Below are 24,048 nucleotides of genomic sequence, written 5' to 3' on the forward strand. Positions count from 1 at the left end.
TGGTCGCTACGTTGTCTGTTAGGACCAGGATATCTCTGCCTTGAACCCAGCAAGCAAAGGCTCGAAGTGCCAGGAACACAGCCCTGAGCTCCAGGAAATTGATGTTGATAGGGGTTAGGTCGTCCTGAGACCATAGGCCCTGGGCCATATGAGGACCCATGTGAGCCCCCCAACCCGACAGACTCGCATCTGTGGTCAGAACCAAACTCTCGTGGCTGTGGAGAGGGGAACCCCGGAATAATGCTGGGGACAACCACCATTTCAGTGAATGTTTGACGTAAGCGGGAAGCCTCACCTGCCGTTGAGAATGGCTCACCTTGCCCTTTTGGTACGGCAATAGGAACCATTGGAGGCTCCTGATGTGGTGTCGAGCCCATGGTACGATCCCTATGGATGAGACGAGAGTTCCAAGTACCCTGGACAACAGGGCCAGCGATACCTGATGTTGACGACACAGATTGCTGACCAGTCGCCGTATGTTGAGGATCCTCTCCGGAGTCAAGGATACCGTGTCCTGAACAGTATCTATAATCGACCCCAGATGTTGGATGCTTGTGGAAGGAACAAGATGGCTCTTTTCCTCGTTGATGGTATAGCCATGTCGCTCCAGGACGGTTCGTGTAAGAGTCAAATCCTGTTGCGCTTGGGGCAGTGACTTGGACATGACGATGATGTCGTCCAAGTATGCCATCACCCGTACAGACTGGGCCCTGATATGCACCGTCAAAATGTCCATCAGCTTTGTAAATGACCGAGGTGCCGAGGACAGGCCGAAGGGCATCGCCCTGTACTGGTAGTGTGTACCGTGCAGGCAAAACCTGAGAAAACGACGATGGGCCGGCCAAACGGGAACGTGTAGGTAAGCATCCTTCAGGTCTATCGACGTCAGAAGGTCTTGATGACGAATAGAGGAGAGAATCGATTGGAGAGAGTGCATTCGAAATCTCCGATACCGGATGAAGGCATTCAGGGACTTTAGATTTAAGATCATCCTGAAGCCTCCGGACGCCTTTGGCACGAGAAAAACCATGGAATAGAACCCCGTGCCTTTGGCATGCTCGGGCACTCTCTCTATCGCCTTGATGTCCAAAAGATGGTCTATCTCCTGCTGCAAATGATGTCTTTTCAACGGATCTCGTGTTGATGGACACTGGACAAATCGGTGCGGTGGGGGCTGAAGAAACTCCAGACGCAACCCTTGAGAAATCGTGGCTAGCGCCCATTTGTCGGTGGAGATACTTCTCCAGGAGACACTGAAAAGTTGTAGCCTGCCTCCTATGGGCGCTAACAGATGCAAGTCACTTGGAGTTGCGCTTGAAGCCCCTTTGGTTTCCCCTGAAGGGCCGTCTCGCTTGTTGATATCCCCTCGGACGGTCCTGAAAGGCCGCCCGGTCACTTCGAAATCCTGATTGACCATACTGGGCTTGTTGGAAAGGCCTAGTCTGACCCCCCGAGGAGGAAGAGTCCCAACGAAATGGCTGGCGACGAGTATAGGGGGTAGCGCGACGCTCCTGTCGCCTGTATGCTCTGGGAAGGGACTTCCGTTTGTCCTTGTCCTCAATGAGGACCGGATCCAAGGCTTCCCCAAACAGTTTCTCTCCCTGGTATGGAGAGGAAGCCAGGTTCCATTTGGACTTAAGGTCAGCTGGCCAGTTCCTTAGCCAAAAGAGTCTCCTGGAAGCCAGTGAAGTTGCCATTCCTCGCGCCGAAAACTTTGCTGCATTGAGGGTAGCATCTGCAGAGAATTCCGCCGCAGCTAATAACTTGCTGATGTCCTGGCGTAAACGGCCATCCTCTGGTCCTAAACGGGCCTGCACCTCTTGCAGCCAGATTATGGAGGCCCGAGTGAAAAAGGAAGCAGCCGTGGCTGCCCTAAACCCCCAACTGGCCATTTGATGCGACTTGCGCAATAAAATCTCCGCCTTTCTGTCCTCTGGCTTTAAGCTATCGCCAGTTTCAGATGGGACCAAAGCCTTTGAAATAAGAGTCATTACAGGCTGGTCAATGGGCGGAAACTCCAACAGCTTCTCCATATCCTCATCCAGAGTATAGAATTTCCTCTCCATGACCGAAGGTCCTTGGGCCGCTGCTGGAGTCTGCCAGGGGCGCTTGATGTTTTGAAGAAAAATATCCGAGGATGGCACATGGTCAGTCTCGGGCTGAGGCTCCTTGAAGAGTACAGTAGACGGTTTAGGTTCCTCAGTAGAATCGGTAGTCTTAGTAGAACCTGGCAAGTTAGCTGTTTGCTTTGCCTTATGGAGTAGAACCTTGAAATAAGAGGCCTTAAAAAGACCAGCCACCACCGGGTGTTCAGGAGTGGTCTCGTCATCTGAGAAATCATAGTCTTTCTCAGTCTCCTCAAACTGGGAAGGCTCTTCAACCCAGGACCCCATACCCGAGAGGGGCGGTACTGACCAAGGATTTCTTGTTGGGCAAGGGTGACGTGTGTTCTGGACCTTTGCTGCCATCCCCTGGGAATATGCATCAGTGACAAGCTCCTGCAACGCTGGAGACATCTGTTGCCATGTGTCAGGGTGCACTCTAAGCCCAGCTGCAGTGGGTGTGAAGGTTGCTGAAGGCCCACTTTTCATAGAATGAGGTGCTGAAGGAGGCCTGGCTTGACTAAGGCCTGAGGCAGATTGACCAGCTGCAGGCAGAAATGGGCCCTGCCTCTCTGGGGACCAATCCCTTTCTGACAGGGTGTCAGTTGGTCTCAACCCAGGATAAGGAGCTAGTGGATCCCTGGCCTGGAACATAATCTGCGCAGGGAGAGGCGAGGCAATTCTTGGTGTTAAAATGGCTGCCTCCAGCCTCTGCTCCAATGCTTTAATTCGCCTCTCTGCCTCTTTGAGAGAGGAAGAAGAGGCCTGCGCCTTGGATTTTTCTTTGGGCTTTGACTTGCCCTTATCTTTGGACACCAAGGTGGGAGAGGATGCCTTTTCAGTCATTTTCTCCTCCATTATTACTCACGAGTACTGTTGTTAACAATAGATCTGCAATTCCACGCTGCTCGGAACGAGAGCTAACAGCCAAAATGGAGATTTTAGGCTCCTTAGGGAATGACCCTGTGTAAGCCCAACGTTGGTCGCGCCCACAAAGTGGGCGGAGAGCAACACTTTCCCGCTTCAAAATGGCGGGCGCTGTTAATAGGCATCCAATTTGGCGGGCGCGGTGCGGCAACTGCCCAAAATGGCGGGCGCGGCCATTAGCGCTCCCCGCAAACCCTTGCCGCCTGTCTTCTTCCCGGGGACCTGTCTCCCCACCTGGAAGGATCCTGCCGAGCCCGCCCAACATCCCTTCTGCCGTTCCAGCGGCTTATAGGGGCTTTCTGACAGCAAAAAAACCGGCGGCGGCTACGGCGGCGGCGGCGGCGGCGCGGCTTTTCTTCTCAGCGCCGAACAGCTGAGAGGCGCTGGCGCGAAGCCAGGTAACGTTCTTCAAGGGGAAAAGCGATCCCCGAGCCTCCCAGTGAGGGGGGCGGACCCCCTCACCTTCGGCTCTCAGCCGGGTATGGCCTCTGAGGCCAGTGACCCAAGGCTGAGTTGCTCCCCGCTCAGGATATGCCCGCTGAGGGAAGGGATCCCCGAGGAGAGAAACGGTGGGGGAAATGCCCACGGAGGGCAGAAACCCCTTTCCAAGAAGTCCTCTTCATTCTGAAACGAGAAGGGAACAAAGGAAAAAAATTAAACAAATCAATTTATTATTAAACATTATTAAACATTAAAACTTCAACAGAAGCAACACTAAAACAGTCTCTACACTTAGACTGAGTTTTTAAAACTGAGGTATTGGGGGCTGCTAAGGGGCGGTGACTACCTCGCATTTAAATATTTAAATTAACTCAGTCTCTACCAATAGGATTGGTAATTACCCATGTTGGACTCTCCTTCCCAGTGCAGTGGAGAATAAAAACTTTTTTGGTTTTTACTTTTTCACTTTATTGTTGCTAATACCCATTCCATTAGTTCACTGTTTTGAGAGTTCATTTGATACAGTATATTGTTGCAAATGCTACCTGTAGTAAAAAAATACTAGACTTCCTGAATTTTTTTTAAGCAATTCTTACCAAGATTGAATTAACATCTTGTTTTTATCTCCAATGACTAGTTCACCAAGCATAGCTCTCACACATATCAAATGTGGCTAAGTTTAGATATGAATTAAGCCAAAGCCAACCAAAACACATTAGGGCTTAATGTGGTATATAAGCTTAAATCTTGTATATTTTTAAAAAACAAAATATAATGTACATTGACATATAATACAGAAATAAAGATTAATTTTTGTTATTTTTATTGTTTTTATATTGTTTAATACAGTGGCTTTCTTTAAATGACAGTCACTAGCAACCACTTGAAGTTATGTGATGGCCTCTCCCCACCAGAAGGTAGTTATGGCCTGGTTCCCACACTGCCCCCCTTCAGTCACAAGACATTTCAGATGCATTCCAAATGGCCCACATCTACAGCCATTGTCAGCACCCCAAAGTCTTGTAACTGTAATTTATGATGTTTTTGACCAAGAAACAGCATTTACTTCAACTTTTTCCGGCAAAACACCCTATAGCAAACAACAGGTTTGCTTTATGCCCGTGGATTCACTTAATTACCATGATTATAATAATGGCGGCTTCTAAAAAGGTAAAATAAAGTTAGTCAAGTGCTGAAATGCTTCACAACCATCACAATTTATAACTATAATGGGCAGGTTTCATTAGGTCAAGGACTACTTGTGCATCCTTAGGTTAACATTAAGTTAGAGAGAATTTTCAAATGCTTATGTGTTTTTCTCTTAGGGTAAACAATAACTTCTGTTTGAATAATATTATTTCATTCATCTTTGAGTATTATACGATAGTGATTGTCTTTATTTGATCTTTTGTTTTTTTTTAAATAACATATTTTGTACAGGGGACAGCAATTTGCCCAGCAGATCCAACAGCAAAATCCAGAGCTCATAGAACAACTGCGAAACCATGTTCGAAGCAGATCCTTCAGTGGTAGCACTGAAGAGCATTCTTGATTCAAGAAACATCAGTTAAAATATTGTTCCACTAATTCCAAAAGGCATATTGTAGCTTGTAGCAAATATCACCATTGTAATTCTTCTCAGACATGAGATAGAAAATTCTTTGTGTGTATTCCTTATTGTCTGTTGGAAACAGATCATTGCACACAGATTTGAACATATCATGTATGTTTAGTGATGCCTTTGTACATGGATTATAATTAGAACCGTTGACTTAACTACAATCTCTGTGTCAGGGGAGCATCTTTATATTAATAAACAACAGCATGTGGATTTTTCATTCTCTTATGAGAATGGATTTTGCAGCATACTGTGCACTGAAAAACAGCTGGTGCATGTCAGAGGAATAGAAGATGGGCTATCCTGTATAAAGGTTATGTATAAATTATATTCGATAAGGTTATTTCTTGCCCTCCAATACAAGGCTGTGGGGTACATATACAATTATGCATGTCTAATTGGCAATAAACATAAAAGGGTTCACTTTTGACAAAGTAGGGTTGGTTATTGGAATTGTTGAAAGAAAAGACAGCCTGAATGTTTGAATTGCTTTAGGATCAGATAATACGGCAGGAGAAAGAAAAGCTATGAGTGGACAGATGGATAGGTGAGGTTATAGAAAGCGGACCAGAGATATTAAGTTGCATTTATAATGTATGAGGACGGACAAATCAGTTTGTAGAGTGATTGCTATTGATTAACTGCTATGTTGGAAAAGAAGATATAGTGAAATGCTTGTTCTTCCGTGTTGTTTTACAAAAAGGATTAACATCCAAATCTTCTATACTATGGGGATGGGAGAAGACAATTGTGAATTCCATCTTTAACAGGTATAATTAAGCAGTGGTGTCCACATAACTTGTGTTCAGTGGTTAGTACAAGGATGAAGTTAGAATGGATATCCAGAAGTGGTACATAAAGGAATGTTAAAGAGAAAGCTCCAGATAATATACAATGGGGAGAATCTGCATATGGAAAGTCTAAAGACCTTTCTTATGAAATGATACCATGCTCTATATTAATATAATTTTAGACACATGGTATCAACTTTATTTGTCATCTATCTGCTTGGATAGTCCTGAAAGGTTGATTGTACATTACAAATCTATTTAAAAAGTTGAGATGGCATACTTAGGTACATTGTTTAAAACATTGACTACTATATAAAAAACTGTGTATCTCTCTATTATGAATCTGATTTCACCACCACCCCCCCGCTATTATTTTTCCTTTTAATTTTTTAAAAGCGGAATAGAATCACTTAAATCATTTCTACAGGAATAGAGCAGTTCATTCAGGAGAAAGCTTTCAGTGTCACAGTATAATGTTATATTTAGAATATTCTGAAATGTTGAGTGGGTGGAAGAACATTGACAACCTTCTGCTCCAAACAACAGTTTGTTAAACATTTATTCTGAATATATGTGGAGCCACTGAACTATCCTGAGTTTTCCACAAACGTTCCTCCCAACTGTGTTTAACAAGTTACGTTGGCAGTAGAACAGATTAAACTGCATTAAATGTATACTCTAAAAGTAGGAGGAACTGCTAACAAATAATAATTTAGAATACGTTTGTAGTCCAGCTGTTAATGATTACCGGTAACTCTAAAACTGTTCTAAATTATACTATGTGTAATGTTCTGAAATCATTTGGTAAATTTACTCCAATGCTAACTTAAAAATTGCTACTATAGTGCTTACTGTTGCTAGTTTTAATTCTAAAATGACGATTCCATGTTTTTCTTAGCTACCCTACCCCTTCTATAAGCATGTGTTAAAATGTCCTGTATATCCTGATTCATTGTATTTCAAATTCAAAAAGTTAGGTGCGTAATACAGCACTAGCACTTTCATATTCACAGTGGAGTATTTGCCAAATGAATACATATTTCAGAAAGTAACATTTAAGTGATCATTCACATTCCACTCTAGTTACTTATCTCAATTTTTCAAGGATAGATAATGGATCTGTCCTCTGTTATTTGGAATAAGTTTAATAAAACAAATATGCCGTTTTCATACAGTATGGTCTGTGGTGTTTTCTTTTCATTCTTTATTTCAGGAAAAAGTCAATTCTCCTGTCTGAAGCTGTTTTAAATCAGGGATATTTGTAGAGGTAACTGTATTTCTAAAAGTTTTTATATTCATAGCTACATATTTTATTTAGAAATGTAGCCATTGCTATTAAATGAGAGACTTTTCATTAAGTTTAATATAACTTGTTTCCCAAATAAAGATGCTATTCTGAGTTTAAAAAAAATCCTATTTCATGTTAATCTTTCATAAATACCAGTGATTATGGTAAGTACCAAAAATCTCCACCCAAAACAGTATTAGTACAGTAATCTGATATTTTCTTATTATTCTCAGCTATTTATGCCCTTTACAGTATTAGGTCTACAGATCTGAATATTTAATTATCAAAACCCTCTCCTTTTAATGAATTGCTAAATGTAGTCAAGGAGATGTGTTAAGATAATGATTTAAATGGTGAACAGCTGCTGTAATGTGTGGATGGTGCAATGAGAATGAGGCAGCAGGGTTATCCAACTGTTATTACTTTAAGAGGCTATTTTATAAGAGAGGCTCTATGAGGGCATGTCCCTCCATCTTTCCCCCCCTCTCTCTCCCTATGTGTGTGCTTCAGTACTGTAGTTGATGATTGATTGCCTGACTTTACCTAGTACATGTATGTATATATTCCTTGTAGACAAACCACTATTTAAAAGACAAACCTCCTGGGTTGTCTCCAAATAATCACATTGTGTGCACTGTCAGAGTTTAGGCAGCATGATAAACCCAGGAGCAAAAGCACAGCACACAGCACCTTTAGATAATTAATAGTGATTTATATACAACTAAATATATGCAAACTTATATGTGGTTAAATACCTCATCATACAGCTACTGATACACAGAGAAGAGCAAAGAGATACACAATGAGAGAGATCATGGGGAGAAGAGATACGCCCTCTAATGGCTTCCCTTATATAGGCAGTTTCTTACCCAGCTTCTTAAATACCGGTAAATAAGATCTAAGGAAATATATAGGAAGTTACTGAAGATGGCAAAGTTCTGCTACATATTTGTTTCTTTCCCAAATCAAATTTGTTTTCCAAACTATCTATTTCTCCAACTCTACTTTTACATGGATTAAAACTATGTTAAAGCTAGATTCATGCAATACTGTATGTGTTGTATAATTCTATATAATGTAGTTCAAACCACTGATCTTTTAAACTTAAAAATCAGTTAAAAATCTGTGTTCCTACATTTATAGAATCCTGTTTTTACCAAATGAAGACTGGGAAAAAGTTTCTAGTTCCCTTCTCATGTAGAGAATTATTTCCCAAAGAATTACAAATCATACTGCGAATATTAGAAAATGTAAAAAGTTTCTAGTCCCCTTCCCATGTAGAGAATTATTTCCCCAAGAATTACAAATCATGCAGCAAATATTTAAAAATGTTCTGTACAAAAATGTAACACAATTAAATAGTTGTGTAAGTTGCCTAAGTCTTTATTTCCAAATAGATTAAATACACATGGTTGGTTGGCTCTTAGCAGCTATTTTTAAATACTCCAGAAGTATCACATTTATTTATGGGAGAATGATTAAATAGCATTTTTTTTCTCTTGGATACAGTTAGATGTATTCTTGATTCATTAGATTGTTGTCAGACAGTTGGTCCATAAATCTTAGGACTTCTAAAAAATATATTTTTTCACTTTGAAGAAACCACACAGACTTGAGCGATATCATCATATTCATATGTCCTTTTCAAAAAAGTATCTGTTAATCTTAAACCAGAGACACTCTAAAATGGAAAGAAAGGATAGACACAGAGATTAATGTGATTGGACAGAAAATAAGGCTAAAATCAAAGCCATTTTAATATCTTACTTGTAGTCCCTGTACTGATGATAGCACTGTAAGTGTCAAATATAGTGATGAAGTAGGATGCAGTTTGCCCAGCTGTCTTCCTGACACACCACACCAGTGAATTGAATTAGTATTGCACATTTCCAAAACCAGATCCATGGTCCTTTCACTGCTAGATAAAATGTACAGATATAATTTAATACAAATACCAGTTTTTAAAAGATTCAGTTCATATCACTTTTCTCACTATACCAGTTTTTCTTTCGGGCAATTTTAGATGGTACGCATTATAGTATGCATTATTTCTGTGATGTTGAATTTCAAATACCAGGACAGAGATAGAAAATGTAAATCTAAAGACCACACTATTTTGAGAAGTCTTTTCTGGGAATCACTTCACAGTTGGGCAAGTCCCTCTAGTCTACATCCTCTCTGTCTCGTGCATAATGGCCTTTCATAAATAATATTGATCTAGTAATTCATACCCATCCATCTGAACCTCAGACATTCAGTGTTTTGGTTATAGGTTTGTAAATAGTATTAAAGAAAATTGAAAAAAGATAGGATGCCGATGAATTAAGAGATTACCCAGCTTGGCTTTTATGCTGCCCAGCAGTGAATTTTAGAAAATTTTAGAAAAAAATAATTTAAATTAATTTAAATAGGAAATATTAAAGCAAGGTACAAAGTGTCTTAGCTCCTACAAAATGTTAGTCTTGTTAACATAATAACATGATACATATGCACATTATGTCTATGAAAGCTTGGTTCATGAAATATGACTAGATTCCGACAGCATACTAAACTACAAACACATCATACATATCTTAGTTAATAGGTTATACAAACAAAGTTCTACATATTTATAATGGAAAGTTCAGCAAAAATACTAATCTTCTTTACAAATATGCTAAATCATACTGTGGTTTGTTTATTTTTGGCTTGGTGTGGTATATACATCTAGCCACTGTGGCTTGTTAAAACAATGAACCAGAGTTAAGCGGTCTCCAGGAAGGACGTCTTTGTGACGTCAAAGCTCCGCCCATGGAATTCCCTATTAGGATTCCCCACCTACTTTCCAGCCTCCAGATCGGCCGAAAACACCGCTGCTGATTGGAAAAACGGTGCTCTGCCACGCGCCGCCGCGTGGCTGTAACCTTCTGAAACAGCCGGGCGCTTCTCGGCAGCCTCCGGAACCTGAACCCGAACTTCCGGGTTTGGCATTCGGGAGAACGCCGAGAAGCCCCGCGGCTGTTTCAGAAGGTGACAGCCGGGCGGCGGCGCTTCTCGGCAGCCTCCTGAACCCGAACCCGAAAAGTTTGGGTTCGGGTTCGGGAGAACGCCGAGAAGCCCCCCGGCTGTTTTAAAAGGTGACAGCCGGGCAGCGGCACCCAGCGGAGTGCCATTTTGCAATTGCCCCCCCCCTTTGCATGCATTAATCGCTTTTACATGGTTTCATATGGGAAACAATGTTTCATCTTATGAACTTTTCGCCTTACGAACCTACTTCCGGAACCAATTAAGTTCGTAAGACGAGGTATTACTGTATATGTAAAAATATTTCCAAGAACCAATTGCTTCAATAGTTTTAATCATAATATGCTAAATATATATTTTGTGAATGTCATATTGACATTAATATGTACAAACAATTGTAATTAGTACAAACAATCTTCACTTAACCACAACCCTGTTTAGCAATTGTTCAAAATTACAACGGTACTGAAAAAGTAACATTGACCAGTCCTCACACTCATGACCATTGTAGGGTCATGTAATCGAGATTTCAGATACTCCACATCATCCTGTGGTCATGATAGTCATTTGTGCACTTCCCTGCTGGTTTCCGACTAACAGTCAATGGAGAAGCTGGCAGTAACATCACAAGTGACATCTGATTAACTAGTGAATCGATTATTGACAGACTTGCTGGTCCGAATTGTGGACATTAGGTGAAGACTACCTGTGCATCTAAAAATAATGATCAAAACAGAATGAGAGCCTTTGTGACACAGTGGTTAGAATACAGTACTGCAGGTTACTCATGCTGACTACCAACTGCCTGCAATTTGCAGTTTGAATCTCACCAAACTCAAGGTTAGCTCAGTCTTCCATCCTTCGAGGTTGGTAAAATGAGGACCCAGATTGCTGGGGCAATATTCTGATGAGGGCTGTAAAGCACTACAAAGTGGTATATGTCTAAGAACTATTGCTATCTCTATAGTGGTTGACTGAAAATAAAGATCACATTCTGGAAGTCCAAATGAGCAAGGAAAAGTATTGCATTACCTGCAGTTTGTTATTTTACAAGTGATGTTGAAAGGCTCTTCCAGGCTGACTGTGTCAGGCATTGTCTCCAATGAAAGCCTCACATCACCGTAACCGGGAGCCTAAAGAGTATTAAAAGCTTAGCAAAGCATGATTGATCATTTTTATGTGCCATCAAGTCATTTTCAACTTCTGGCAAAAACAGACATAATAAAAATACCTTTGTGCACTTTGTCTTTTGGATGAAAGTGCAATAAATTAAATTAACTCTGCAAATGTCATTGAGACCATAATATTTTCCTTTAGCTAGATATAAACAGAAAGAATTTGCCTGAGATTTCTTTTTTAAAAATACTTTGAACCATATCATATATTATTATTATTATTATTATTATTATTATTATTATTTATTAGATTTGTATGCCGCCCCTCTCCGTAGACTCCGTAGATATATATTGTTAGGACTTTGTCCATAACTGTTGGGTTATGTTTCTATGTTTCTAATATATTGGCTGCAGGTGTTGCAGACTGCCAAAAGAGGGCGATAGAGTTCTTAGCTTATTTCTCTGAGTCACCCTCTTCATTACTCTGGCTCCTAGAAAGGCTCTGAAGGCTGGAGAGAACAAAAAAACGGGCCTTCCAATCCAACCGGAAGTCAGCAAACAGGAGATTTCCAGCCTCTGGAGGACTCCAGGGGGTGGAGAAGGCCCTTTTCGCCCTCCCTAGGCTCCTAGAAATGCTCTGAAGCCTGTGGAGAGCAAAAAACGGGTGTGCCATCACTTGCCAGGAGTGGGGAGCAGGGCATGCATGCATGGGGGGGGCATGGAATTATGGGTGTGGGCATGCAGGTGCACAACTCCCCTGCACTCCCCCTTTGGCATATGAACCAAAAAAAAAGATTCGCCATCACTCTGGGGCCCCCATTCGCCTCGAGGTTCGACTACTGTAACGCTCTCTACATGGGGCTACCTTTGAAGACTGTTTGGAAACTTCAGATCGTGCAGAATGCAGCTGCGAGAGCAAACATGGGTTTTCCCAGATATGCCCATGTCACATCAACACTCCGCAGTCTGCATTGGTTGCCGATCAGTTTCCGGTCACAATTCAAAGTGTTGGTTATGACCTATAAAGCCCTTTATGGCATCAAACCAGAATATCTTCGGGACCATCTTCTGCCGCACGAATCCCAGCGACCGATTAGGTCCCACAGAGTGGGCCTTCTCCGGGTCCCGTCGACAAAACAATGCCATCTGGCGGGACCCAGGAGAAGAGCTTTCTCTGGCGGCCCCAACCCTCTGGAATCAACTCCCCCCGGAGATTAGGACTGCCACCACCCTCCTTGCCTTTCGCAAACTCCTAAAAACCTACCTCTGCGGCCAGGCATGAGGAAATTGATTCCCCTTGGCCGCTCCGTTTTATGTATGGTTTGTTTGGGTTGTATGAGTGTTTATAATCAAGGGTTTTTAACTGTTTTGCTTTTTTAATCATTGGATTTGTATTTTGTATTTCTGTTGTGAGCCACTCTGAGTCTTCGAAGAGGGGCGGTATACAAATCTAATAAATAATAATAATCACTGCTATATAAAAAGGCTCTGATGAGACAGCCAAGCTATTACAGAGTTATAGTTCTATGCTTCATTAATCTGTCTAATCCCTTTTAAAGGCACTTAAGCAAATGGCCATCATCCTATAGGGCCATCTTGTGATAATGAAAACAATGAAATAATTAAAAATAAGGGATATGTCCATTTCAACTTTTTAATAACAGTTGACAAATGAAAAAAGCATATATCACTTGTCCTTTTACTGCTTCTGAAAGTTGTTATTGAAGATAAAGATGCTCATATATGCCTAAGTAGGCGTTTTCTGAAAAAACATGCAGGTAAATAGGAATTATCAACAGATAGATACTTCATTTATTCCTTCCGTTCACAGCAAAGAAAATGCAGCTTAGTTTTCTTTAAAGAGAATAACATTAAAAAAGTACTTGCCATTCTTTGAAGTTGGCTGGTTTGCAACCTTCCCCTTTCACCCAAATTTGTCTTCCATACAATGTCAAGCTTCCCAACAACTGTCACACCTTTAATAACACCAGCTTTTTCTGAAAATTCCTGCTTGGGTTTCAGACAATACAAATATTGGCGTGTATCCATTGGTTGTAAGTATGTTCTTGCACCAAATGTTGACACACTGGAGGGAAAGCAAAAATTCACCTCGGCTTATACTTCAGATTTGGATTTCTAGATAATTCATTTAGGAATCAGGCACAAAGAGAAGGAAAACAAAATCACTCCAAGTTAAATTGGAAACCCTTGTTCTTTAGTGGTTAAAAGTTTGGGTTGGCATGAGGAAACAAAGGCTCCCCACCCCAATGGAGCCTCACAAAATGATTTTGAGCCAGTCATTCTCAGCCCAACTGTAAAGGTATGTGGAAGTACCTTGGGAGAAGTGGGGTGGGGCAGGGGGAGAGGAGATGCTGCCTAGGAAATTTTTAATTTTATTTATTTCTTTATTTTGTCCAATACAAAATGAAGGTTGGAGAGAATGAACATGTAGTAATATATATCAAGGAAAGGATAGAAGAGAAGATATGAAAATAAAATACCGTGATACCTCGTCTTACGAACTTAATTGGTTCCGGGACGAGGTTTCTAAGGCGAAAAGTTTGTAAGACGAAACAATGTTTCCCATAGGAATCAATGGAAAAGCGATTAATGCGTGCAAGCCTAAAACTCACCCCTATTGCCAGCCAAAGCGCCCGTTTATGCGCTGCTGGGATTCCCCTGAGGCTCCCCTCCATAGGAAACCCCACCTCCGGACTTCTGTGTTTTTGTGATGCTGCAGGGGAATCCCAGCAGGGGAATCCCAGCAGTGCAAAAACAGGTACTTCGCTGGCAACGGAAGTCCGGAGGTGGGGTTTCCCAGCGAGGGGAGCCTCAGCGAAATTGCAGCATCGCAAAAACATGGAAGTCCTCGAAACCCCACCTCTGGACTTTCGTGTTTTTGTGATGCTGTGAAAATAGTTTGGAAGAAGAGGCAAAAAAATCTTAAACCTCAGGTTTGTATCTCGAAAAGTTTGTATGATGAGGGGTTTGTAAGATGAGGTATCACTGTACGTCAATGAAGAAAAGAGAAGATATATGAATGGAAGAAAAGATATAAAATATATAGGAGAGACAATTGGACAGGGGACGGAAGGCACACTAGTGCACTTATGCACGCCCCTTACTGACCTCTTAGGAATCTGGAGAGGTCAACCGTGGATAGTCTAAGGCAGTGTTTCCCAACCTTGCCAAATTGAAGAGATCTGGACTTCAACTCCCAAAATTCCCCAGCTGGGGAATTCTGGGAGTTGAAGTCCAGATTTATTTAAGATGCCAAGGTTAGGAAACACTGGTCTAAGGGACAAATGTGCAAATGAGGCACAAAAGGAATCTTCCCTTTTCAGACTGGCAAGTCTCTGTTAAGGTAACCTTACATTACAGCCTTACAGTAAAGCAGAATTAGTTCATCTGGTCCTTTTTCGTGTTTGTTCTACCTCAAAAAGCTAACACCAACCTATCTCACAAAGTGTCGCTGAGAGAAAAAAAAATAGGAAGGTGGAACATTGTATAATATTGTCTTGTGCTCCTGAATGAAATGTAAGATAGCTAACTAACTAACCAACACATATTAAATGTTAAGAATCTTGTATTAAATACAATCATTGAATTTAAAAAATGCTAAAGAGTTTTTTAAAAGAATATTAGTTTTCCTCGCATGTTAACAAACATAACATTTATTCTATATCTGAATGGGGTACTGTAATCGAAAGAATGGCACTAATCAATGGGTTATTCCTGGTTTGGACAGATTCTTGGAAACGATAGTGGTGGAGATGGGAAGCTGTACACACCTGCCCAAGATGCTTCTGCGCAGAAGCTTCTGCCCATGCGCAGACGTGTTGCACGCATGCACAAGCGCGCAAACCAGTAGCAATCTAATTTAGAACCTATCACTGGCACTAACAATAAGTTTGTAACATATCTTATACAGGTAAAAAACTTAATGCTTAGGGACAGAAAACACATTTTTATTTCTGATACCAGTGACCCTCTTCATCCTGCAAAATGTTTAATTAAATAAGCAGTTAATGTTTTTTACATAAGAGTCCTTTTTACGTAGATCAATATCTTTTATAATCTAAGTATTTCACAACTGCAAATTTATGTGAGTGGGTTCCAAAAAATCGCAGCCATAAGATTTGTGAGTCTTAGAAGGTTAATTTAGAGAAAGGAAAAAAATCTAAATGAGAAATACCTGCACTTTTAATACAGGGACATACAGTACAGAGCCTATATATAGAAGCAGTTCCAATTAGACACAGATATTTTTGCTTTCTATAGGTGAAGGTAAATACAGAACTCTCAAATAAGATTGGCTGCAAACAAGTCTCTTACCTGTCTCCCCCATGGTTGACTGTATTTAATTCTGCTACATTGTACATAATAGAAGGTTCTAAGGATACCTTCTCCATAAACATTGGACAACTTGTGACATTCTGAATCTGAGCTTCCAAAAACACTTCATCAGTCTGAAAAATCAAGAAAAAATGCTTACATAAAGAACAGTTTGAACTGAGAAAAGTTCCAGCACTTTAAAGGTTTGAAAAACATTAAACCACATAGGCAGTTAGTTTCATGCCTGAAAAATCAAAGTATCAGTAATTAAAGGCAAGAAAAGTCTTCATCCCAAAGGAGAGCAATAGAAGCAAAAAGGTTAGTCGACTGGAATTGTGCTGAACAATGGATGTGGGATAATGTCTTACATTATCCTGGCTTACAGCAATATCTTAAGTTCTGCATATCGATCTAAAATCGCATCAATTCAGAATTTGTCAAAAAAAAGGAAAGTATGTTTAAGAAATGACTGCATTGCATATGTATGCATGCCATGCTTGTGACGTGTTGGACTGCATACTAAGAAAATATGGATTAATGGGGAGCTTTGCCACTGTTTCTGACAATACGCTAATTATCCCAAAAGCTCACCGTAAATGCTATAATCACTATTAACTCTTATATTTTATTCCTAGTAATTTTTTCTGAAGCTCTTATAGGAAGTCCTATAAGAGCCCTATCACACAGGTTAATTTTCTTATCACACTGTTATTTCTTGCTCTAAGACTTCCAACAACAAGCATCTGATCTTATTTTTATTTCCATGACTGAATAGTTGGGCATTAGTGGACTCTGCCAAAATGACTAATTTAGCGTAAGAGATTAGTTGTCAGTTAGAAGTCTGACGGCAGAAAAAGACCTCCTGGTCCATCTAGTCTGCCCTTATACTATTTTCTGTATTTTATCTTAGGATGGATATATGTTTATCCCAGGCATGTTTAAATTCAGTTATTGTGGATTTATCTACCACGTCTGCTGGAAGTTTGTTCCAAGGATCTACTACTCTTTCAGTAAAATAATATTTTCTCATGTTGCTTTTGATCTTTCCCCCAACTAACTTTAGATTGTGTCCCCTTGTTCTTGTGTTCACTTTCCTATTAAAAACACTTCCTTCCTGGACCTTATTTAACCCTTTAATATATTTAAATGTTTCGATCATGTCCCCCCTTTTCCTTCTGTCCTCCAGACTATACAGATTGAGTTCATTAAGTCCTTCCTGATATGTTTTATGCTTAAGACCTTCCACCATTCTTGTAGCCCGTCTTTGGACCCGTTCAATTTTGTCAATATCTTTTTGTAGGTGAGGTCTCCAGAACTGAACACAGTATTCCAAATGTGGTCTCACCAGCGCTCTATATAGCGGGATCATAATCTCCCTCTTCCTGCTTGTTATACCTCTAGCTATGCAGCCAAGCATCCTACTTGCTTTCCCTACCGCCTGACTGCACTGTTCACCCATTTTGAGACTGTCAGAAATCACTACCCCTAAATCCTTTTCTTTTGAAGTATTTCAAGACTAAAATACTGTACATATATTTAAAAGCCCAAGCTGATTCTTACCTTTCATAAAGATTTACAGACAAAGCCGTACTGTAAAATCCAAGAAGCAGATGCAGTCTTTATGTGTGTGAACTCAACTTGATCTAATTTCAATTAAATCAACTCCCTAGGTAAATGTGCAGAGGATATTAGGCTAAGTTTCTTCACAGACAGAATGCAAAAGTACCTGAGTAGGACTAATGTAAACTAGTACTTCTCCTTGTATTAATTAGTTCAAATATTCATATCTTTAAGTTTATTAACAGAGTTCATGAACAGAGTTCATCAATAAATTATATCATTTCAATTATGTGTCATAATAAAACCTGAAGCTAAAGGAGACACAGGAAAAGGGTAATAAAAATAAGCAAGAACTATTCGTCATCAGGATTGAAATATTTATAAATTATTAAGTGACAATTAAAAGTGATTCACTGTTTTAAAAATAATTATAATAATTTATACAGCAGTATGCAGAGATTCATAGATGTTTGCATGTGGACTGCATGATTCCTCTTAGCAAAATAATTCATTATGTTTTCATTCTCTCCAAGAGCTGCAAAGCAAAAACAAACCAAAAAAACCCTAGCTTTTTCAAGCTGAAATCAAAATATGTTGGTGATTAAAGAGGCTAGCATGGTAGAGATGAAAATAGCTGCTTGATCAAGTCTCTTTAAGCACACCCTGCTCTTCAAAACATATGCAAGGAAAATTTCACAGCATGTTTTCTATGGCAGTGCAAATCCTTTTTTAAAAAAAGGTCTTTGTAATCTGCAGAAATTATTCTCACATGGTTGCTTCATAAGATACTTCTGGTTGCCTCTGCATACATGTAGAAAAACCACATTCCCTTGATGAGTAAAAAGGAAAAAGAGGTTCATACACGCTCCCGTGTATTGTAAAACATCTCTTTTAAAGTGTAAAAAAATAGAATAGCAGGCTGAATAATTGTAGCAAACTGCACAGTGAATTCTAGTCTACAGTAACCTGGGATGAACATGAATTCAGGCAAACTCCAGGAGATATTGGAAGACAGGAGAGTCCAGCTGGCTATGGTCCTTGGGGTTGCAAAGAGTCAGATATCACTGAACAACAACAAATATCCCTGGAAACTGACCTGATATCAGCCAAAAAGGAAAAAAAGGCTCAGTCTAGATTTTAATAATCCCAATTTAATTTTATCAAAACAATTTCAAGTCATATGATTCTGAGACTGCAAGCTCCTTCCTTTCAGGTGCATCTTGAAATTGTTCCAGAACTCTTCTTTCCATTTTAGATTAGCACACAATCCACAAATTTTCTGAGTTACTTCAAATTAATTACAGTTATGGGACTCAATCTAAATTACACCACTAGTTATGGCTTACTTGCATTACCCATAGTTAAAATCAATGAAGAATTGGGTGCTCTACTAAAATGTGGTCAATCCTATCCCTTCCTAACCGCACTGGAAGAATCCAAGGAATTGGGGACCCTTCAGAAGGTCATAAAGATATTATAAATGTAGAGCTATGTTTGAATGCAGCCTTTGTCAAGCAAAACACCAGTGACAAATTCAGTTACCTTGCTTCTTGAGCATTTCAGCTTAATTGCTCCCACATTTCCCAGTATCCAATATTTAAAACATTCTTCTATTCTGCAATAATTTCTCATAAATTGACTGCTAATCTCTGGGGTTTCCATATTTCCCTCTAGTAGATTTTTAAAAAGAATCGATTAACAAAAAGTTAGCAATAATTCAGTTGAGGGAAGAAAGCAAAATCAGGTAATATAATGAAAAAGCAAAGTAGAAGGCAATAAAGCAAGAGCTGATTAATCTTAGCAGTAACTTTATTAGAGCAAAATGTTTCAGAGCAAATTTGTAGATTCCACCACATCTATTAAAATTTGAAATAAAATCACACTGCAGTAATGTTATAGTAAACATTGCCACAAGCGTTTAAGAGTTGAAAAGCAGCATAAGCATGTGAAGAAAAATACAACAGATCTTAGACTCTCTCCTCCAATCCAATGTCTTCATAAAAAAGTAGGTAACAGAAACCTAATCATGATGTAAAATGATATAAGCTTATATGAAGGGCTGCATGTACTTCATGCTACTCAAAAAAACCCCAAAACACATATTTTTTTCCTCAGGCCATCCAAACTGAGAGAAACTGCAAGATATATACATAAAAGAAATTTAAATTCTTGGCTGGATGCAAAGAATTACAAGAGGAAGTAAAATGGTTGACAGGTTTTTGTTTAAAAACACTTTCTGTTTGACACACTGTCTAAAATTATATTTCATAGCGGGTTTCAGGCTTCAGTTTGTCACAAACCTTTTGTAACTGGGTGAGGGGGGGGGGGGAAACCTCTCATGAATTCTGCCCTCCACAAAGCAAACATTTTATTTTTTTCAGCAGAAAAATCCTTGCTAATGTTTTTCCACCCAATCCTTTTGATTTTATATACTTTCTTTATCACTTTGCTTAATTTAGGCTTTGAGGGAGGACCATATAAAAGTAAGACCAGGAGTTCTCAGTATCAAATAGCAAATTTTATATCTGGCTTCAGAATTTTTCAGGTAGACAGTAACATTTTCCAGTGTAACAATACTTCAAAAGTATGAAGACATATATTCTGTACATCAGGGGTCCCCAAACTTGGCAACTTGAAGACTTGTGGACTTCAATTCCCAGAATTCTCCAGCCAGCTATGCTGGCTGGAGAATTCTGGGAGTTGAAGTCCACAAGTCTTCAAGTTGCCAAGTTTGAGGACCTCTGCTGTAGATTCTAGAATATGGATTTATTTTCAATTAAAAATTGTGTTGTTTTCCATGTAATGCAAACAGCCTTATGGATATAATCTTGCAGTTGTGTAATGACCTTGAGAATATGTGTTGCTCTATGTTCAAGCAAAAAAAAAAGGAAATTGTTTAAAGGAAATTGTTTTTGAAAGCATTTTAATGATAACTAATGAAAGCAATGGATAACAAGGAAAGAGCTAATGCATTTGGAGAGCAGTTTTTTTTTTCTTCCCACCCTCATCAAACATTTTTTTTTAAATTCCAGAACAAAAAAAAAAGCAAAAGGAAACATTTATGGGTCAGTACAGCAAACATTGCTTTTCCATTATATTTGAACAAAATGTTAGTAACAGGCAGAAAGACAAACAGAAGACAAGCAAACATACATATTTATAAATAATAAATAAAAATTACCACAGAACTGAGGTCACTCTAATGGGAAAATAAAAAGAAAAACATTAGAGAATTTAGGGTTAAATGTTAACGAAAAGAGGAGGATAACCATGTTTAAAATAAAATGCATCGTTTTGCATTTTTTTCTGAATTTAAACAAGACAGCATTAGTAAGAGAAAATGTACACTGCAGTAAAATGAAAAGGATCACTAATAAGACATTTAACTTCTAAATAAGACTTGTGCCAGCAAATGATATAACAAAAGGGGAAAAAATGTGGAATGATAAAGACAATAATTGTACAATGAACACACTGGTAAACTAGTACATGCTCAGGAAAGAGGTTCTACAGGGGAAATAACTGAGTTTCTTTTCTTGTAGGGTTTTGTTTTGTACGCTATCTTTCAATGTGGAAGAGAAACCAAATCTGTTTAGACAAGATTTCCCTCTTTAAAGCATATAATCCAGTGCAATGTTACAGGACACACTGTTGAATAAATGTAATTTTAAAAAATATGCCTTCGTTTCAATTACTTACTGCTTTCAATTCCCCAACTTACTTTAGATTGATGAGGCATATTTCTCTTTTCTGTATGCACCTGTTATGCATGCCTTCTGTTCATTCATTCATTCCAAGACACACTCATCACCTCGAGGTTCGATTACTGCAACGCTCTCTACATGGGGCTATCTTTGAAAAGTGTTCGGAAACTTCAGATCGTGCAGAACGCGGCCGCGAGAGCCATCGTGGGGCTTCCCAGATTCGCCGACGTTTCTACAACACTCCGTGGCCTGCATTGGCTGCCGATCAGTTTCCGGTCATAATTCAAAGTGTTGGTTATGACCTTTAAAGCCCTACATGGCACTGGACCAGAGTACCTCTGAAATCGCCTGCTACCACACGAATCCCAGCGACCGATAAGGTCCCACAGAGTTGGCCTTCTCCGGTCCCGTCGACTAAATAATGTGGTTTGACGGGCCCCAGGGGAAGAGCCTTCTCTATGGCGGCCCCGGCCCTCTGGAATCAACTCCCCCCGGAGATTAGAACTGCCCCTACCCTCCTTGTCTTTCGTAAACTACTCAAGACCCACCTATACCGCCAGGCGGGGGGAGTTGAGACACCTTTCCCCCAGGCTTTCTATATTTTATGTTTGGTATGTATGTGTTGTTTGATTTTAAATATGATAGGGTTTTTATATGCTTCTTTTTTAATATTAGATTTGTTTCGCTATAATATTGTTTTTTATTGTTGTTGTGAGCCGCCCCGAGTCTTCGGAGAGGGGCAGCACACAAATCTAATAAATTGTTGTTGTTGTTGTTGTTGTTGTTATTATTATTATTATTATTATTATTAGTGTGCCCAATCACACTTGGCCAATAGTTTATAGTTTATAGTTTATTTAGATTTGTATGCCGCCCCTCTCCGAAGACTTCTAAAGAATTCTATCTATTTTATCATTCATTCATTCATCCATCCATCCATCCATCCATTCCATATTCTGCAAATACTGTGCAGAAGATCTATGAAAATATAATTAACAGACTGATGCCAGAAGGGCATGACTGTACATTTGTTGTCTCCTGTCACAGTTTTCCCCCACCCCTTTTTAATTTGGCCGATGCAGCTTTCCTCATAAGGATGCTATGGAGCAGGCAACAGATAAGAAACAGAAATGTTATTTCTTGCTCACTAAGACCAGTCTTCTTCATCTAATAAATCTGAATATAGACCCACCTTTGAGGAGATGTGTTGAGCAAGAATACTTTTAACATTTTCCCATGTCAAAACATATATCAGAATTGCAATTATAAATGGTAGATTAAAAGAGGAGGGAGTAAATTGTATTTACTCAGCAATTTTTGCTCAGTTATAACTATTTGTTTGTTTGTTTATCCGTTCATTCATTCATTTATTCATTCATTCATTCATTCATTCATTTATTCGATTTTTAGGCCACCCTTCTCCTTAAACTCAGGGCGGCTTACAACATGTTAGCAATAGCACTTTTTACAGAGCCAGCAAATTTCCCCCACAATCCGGGTCCTCATTTTACCCAGCTCGGAAGGATGGAAGGCTGGGTCAACCTTGAGGTGGTGATGAGATTTGAACCGCTGACCTAAGATCTACAGTCAGCTTCAGTGGCCTGCAGTACAGCACTCTACCTGCTGCACCACCCCGGCTCAGTTTTAGGGATACCCTTCCATGCACGCCCCATCCAAACCATCATTCAATTGTCACAGCACTTACTAGGTTGCTATTTTATATAACCAACATACATACATTTATTGTCAGGACTGACATCCCCATTTTGCACATCTTTTACACTTGCAACCTCATACCAAGGTAATCCAGAGGCTCCATTGTGCCACAGACACCTTTGATGTCCCCCAGGTTCCATGATTATTTAAATTCTTTAAATTACAATTAAATTATTTAAATTCTTTGATATTAAAAAGTGAATAAGCTAATTTGTTATTTACAGGAAGGTTTCTAGATCTGTATACACACAAAAGCATTCTTAAAATGGGGTTGAGGTAGTAAAGAGTATTGTATTTTTGGAGGTATCAGGCTGTACCCTATCGCTGGCACTTGAATCATTTAACCAAGTTTAGAAGAATGTAATAATGTTTGATACATATATATATGTACATGGGGCTACCTTTGAAAAGTGTTCGGAAACTCCAGATCGTGCAGAACGCAGCCGCGAGAGCCATCGTGGGGCTTCCCAGATTCACCCACGTATCTACAACACTCCGTGGCCTGCATTGGCTGCCGATCAGTTTCCGGTCACAATTCAAGTGTTGGTTATGACCTTTAAAGCCCTACATGGCATTGGACCGGAATACCTCTGGAACCGCCTGCTACCGCACGAATCCCAGCGGCCGATAAGGTCCCACAGAGTTGGCCTTCTCCGGGTCCCATCGACTAAACAATGTCGTCTGGCGGGCCCCAGGGGAAGAGCCTTCTCTGTGGCGGCCCCGGCCCTCTGGAATCAACTCCCCCCGGAGATTACAACTGCTCCCACCCTCCTTGTCTTCCGTAAACTACTTAAGACCCACCTATACCACCAGGCATGGGGGATTTGAGACACCTTTCCCCCAGGCTTATTGTAATTTATGTTTTGTTATGTATGTGCTGTTTGGTTTTAATTATGATAGGGTTTTTAGTTTTTTTAATATTAGATTTGTGCCTGTATAATACTGTTTTTATCGTTGTTGTGAGCCGCCCCGAGTCTTCAGAGAGAGGCGGCATACAAATCTAATAAATTATTATTATTAATTATTATTATAAGAAAAGTTATCAAGACAATAAAACAACTCCAGTGATTGCTGGTTTCAAAAGCACAACATTGAAACCTTTTGTATTTTCTTCTCTGAGGATACTCAGGAAAAACCTCAGCAACAGTGACACTTTATCACTGGACATGGCCACCATACCTCACATTTTGTGAGTGTGACATAATGTGCTGTCAAACTTCAAAATGTGCTCTTTGGGTCCTAAATGGCTGGGGATATTTGACAGCGATCTAAACAAAATAAGATCTAAGTATATTTACATGAACTGTTCTTCCAATTACTTTTATTTTATTTTATTTTGTTTCATGTTCTTCTTAGTTTTCTGATATTATTATTTAGTATTCTCTTATAACATAAAAGAAGTAGATGAGTAAGGATGTTTTAAATAATTATATTCAAAACACCCTTAC

At 39.7% G+C, this 24,048-nt stretch overlaps 2 protein-coding genes across 7 annotated transcripts in view; one reads left to right on the forward strand and one right to left on the reverse strand.

Annotated features, from left to right (window-relative positions):
- Positions 1–7,053, forward strand: part of SGTB (small glutamine rich tetratricopeptide repeat co-chaperone beta) — a 37,951-nt gene extending 30,898 nt beyond the window's left edge. The window contains exon 11 of the mRNA XM_070743271.1: positions 4,911–7,053. Coding sequence (XP_070599372.1) covers positions 4,911–5,022 — 112 coding nt within the window. The 3' untranslated portion in view covers positions 5,023–7,053. The remainder of the gene's footprint in view (positions 1–4,910) is intronic.
- Positions 7,054–8,526: 1,473 nt separating this feature from the next.
- TRAPPC13 (trafficking protein particle complex subunit 13) overlaps positions 8,527–24,048 on the reverse strand; it is a 39,153-nt gene continuing 23,631 nt past the window's right edge. For 2 of the 6 annotated variants that reach the window (XM_070743277.1, XM_070743282.1), the window contains exons 8-13: positions 20,362–20,379; positions 15,621–15,754; positions 13,173–13,371; positions 11,203–11,303; positions 8,935–9,085; positions 8,527–8,848 (exon numbers count right to left, since the gene is read on the reverse strand). In XM_070743277.1, the coding sequence (XP_070599378.1) occupies positions 8,756–8,848; positions 8,935–9,085; positions 11,203–11,303; positions 13,173–13,371; positions 15,621–15,754; positions 20,362–20,379 (696 nt within the window). In that variant the 3' untranslated portion in view covers positions 8,527–8,755. The remainder of the gene's footprint in view (positions 8,849–8,934; positions 9,086–11,202; positions 11,304–13,172; positions 13,372–15,620; positions 15,755–20,361; positions 20,380–24,048) is intronic. The other 4 variants (XM_070743279.1, XM_070743281.1, XM_070743278.1 and 1 more) reach the window with 3 other exon arrangements.

Source organism: Erythrolamprus reginae, chromosome 2 (assembly GCF_031021105.1).
Source record: "Erythrolamprus reginae isolate rEryReg1 chromosome 2, rEryReg1.hap1, whole genome shotgun sequence".
Lineage (NCBI taxonomy): Eukaryota > Metazoa > Chordata > Lepidosauria > Squamata > Dipsadidae > Erythrolamprus > Erythrolamprus reginae.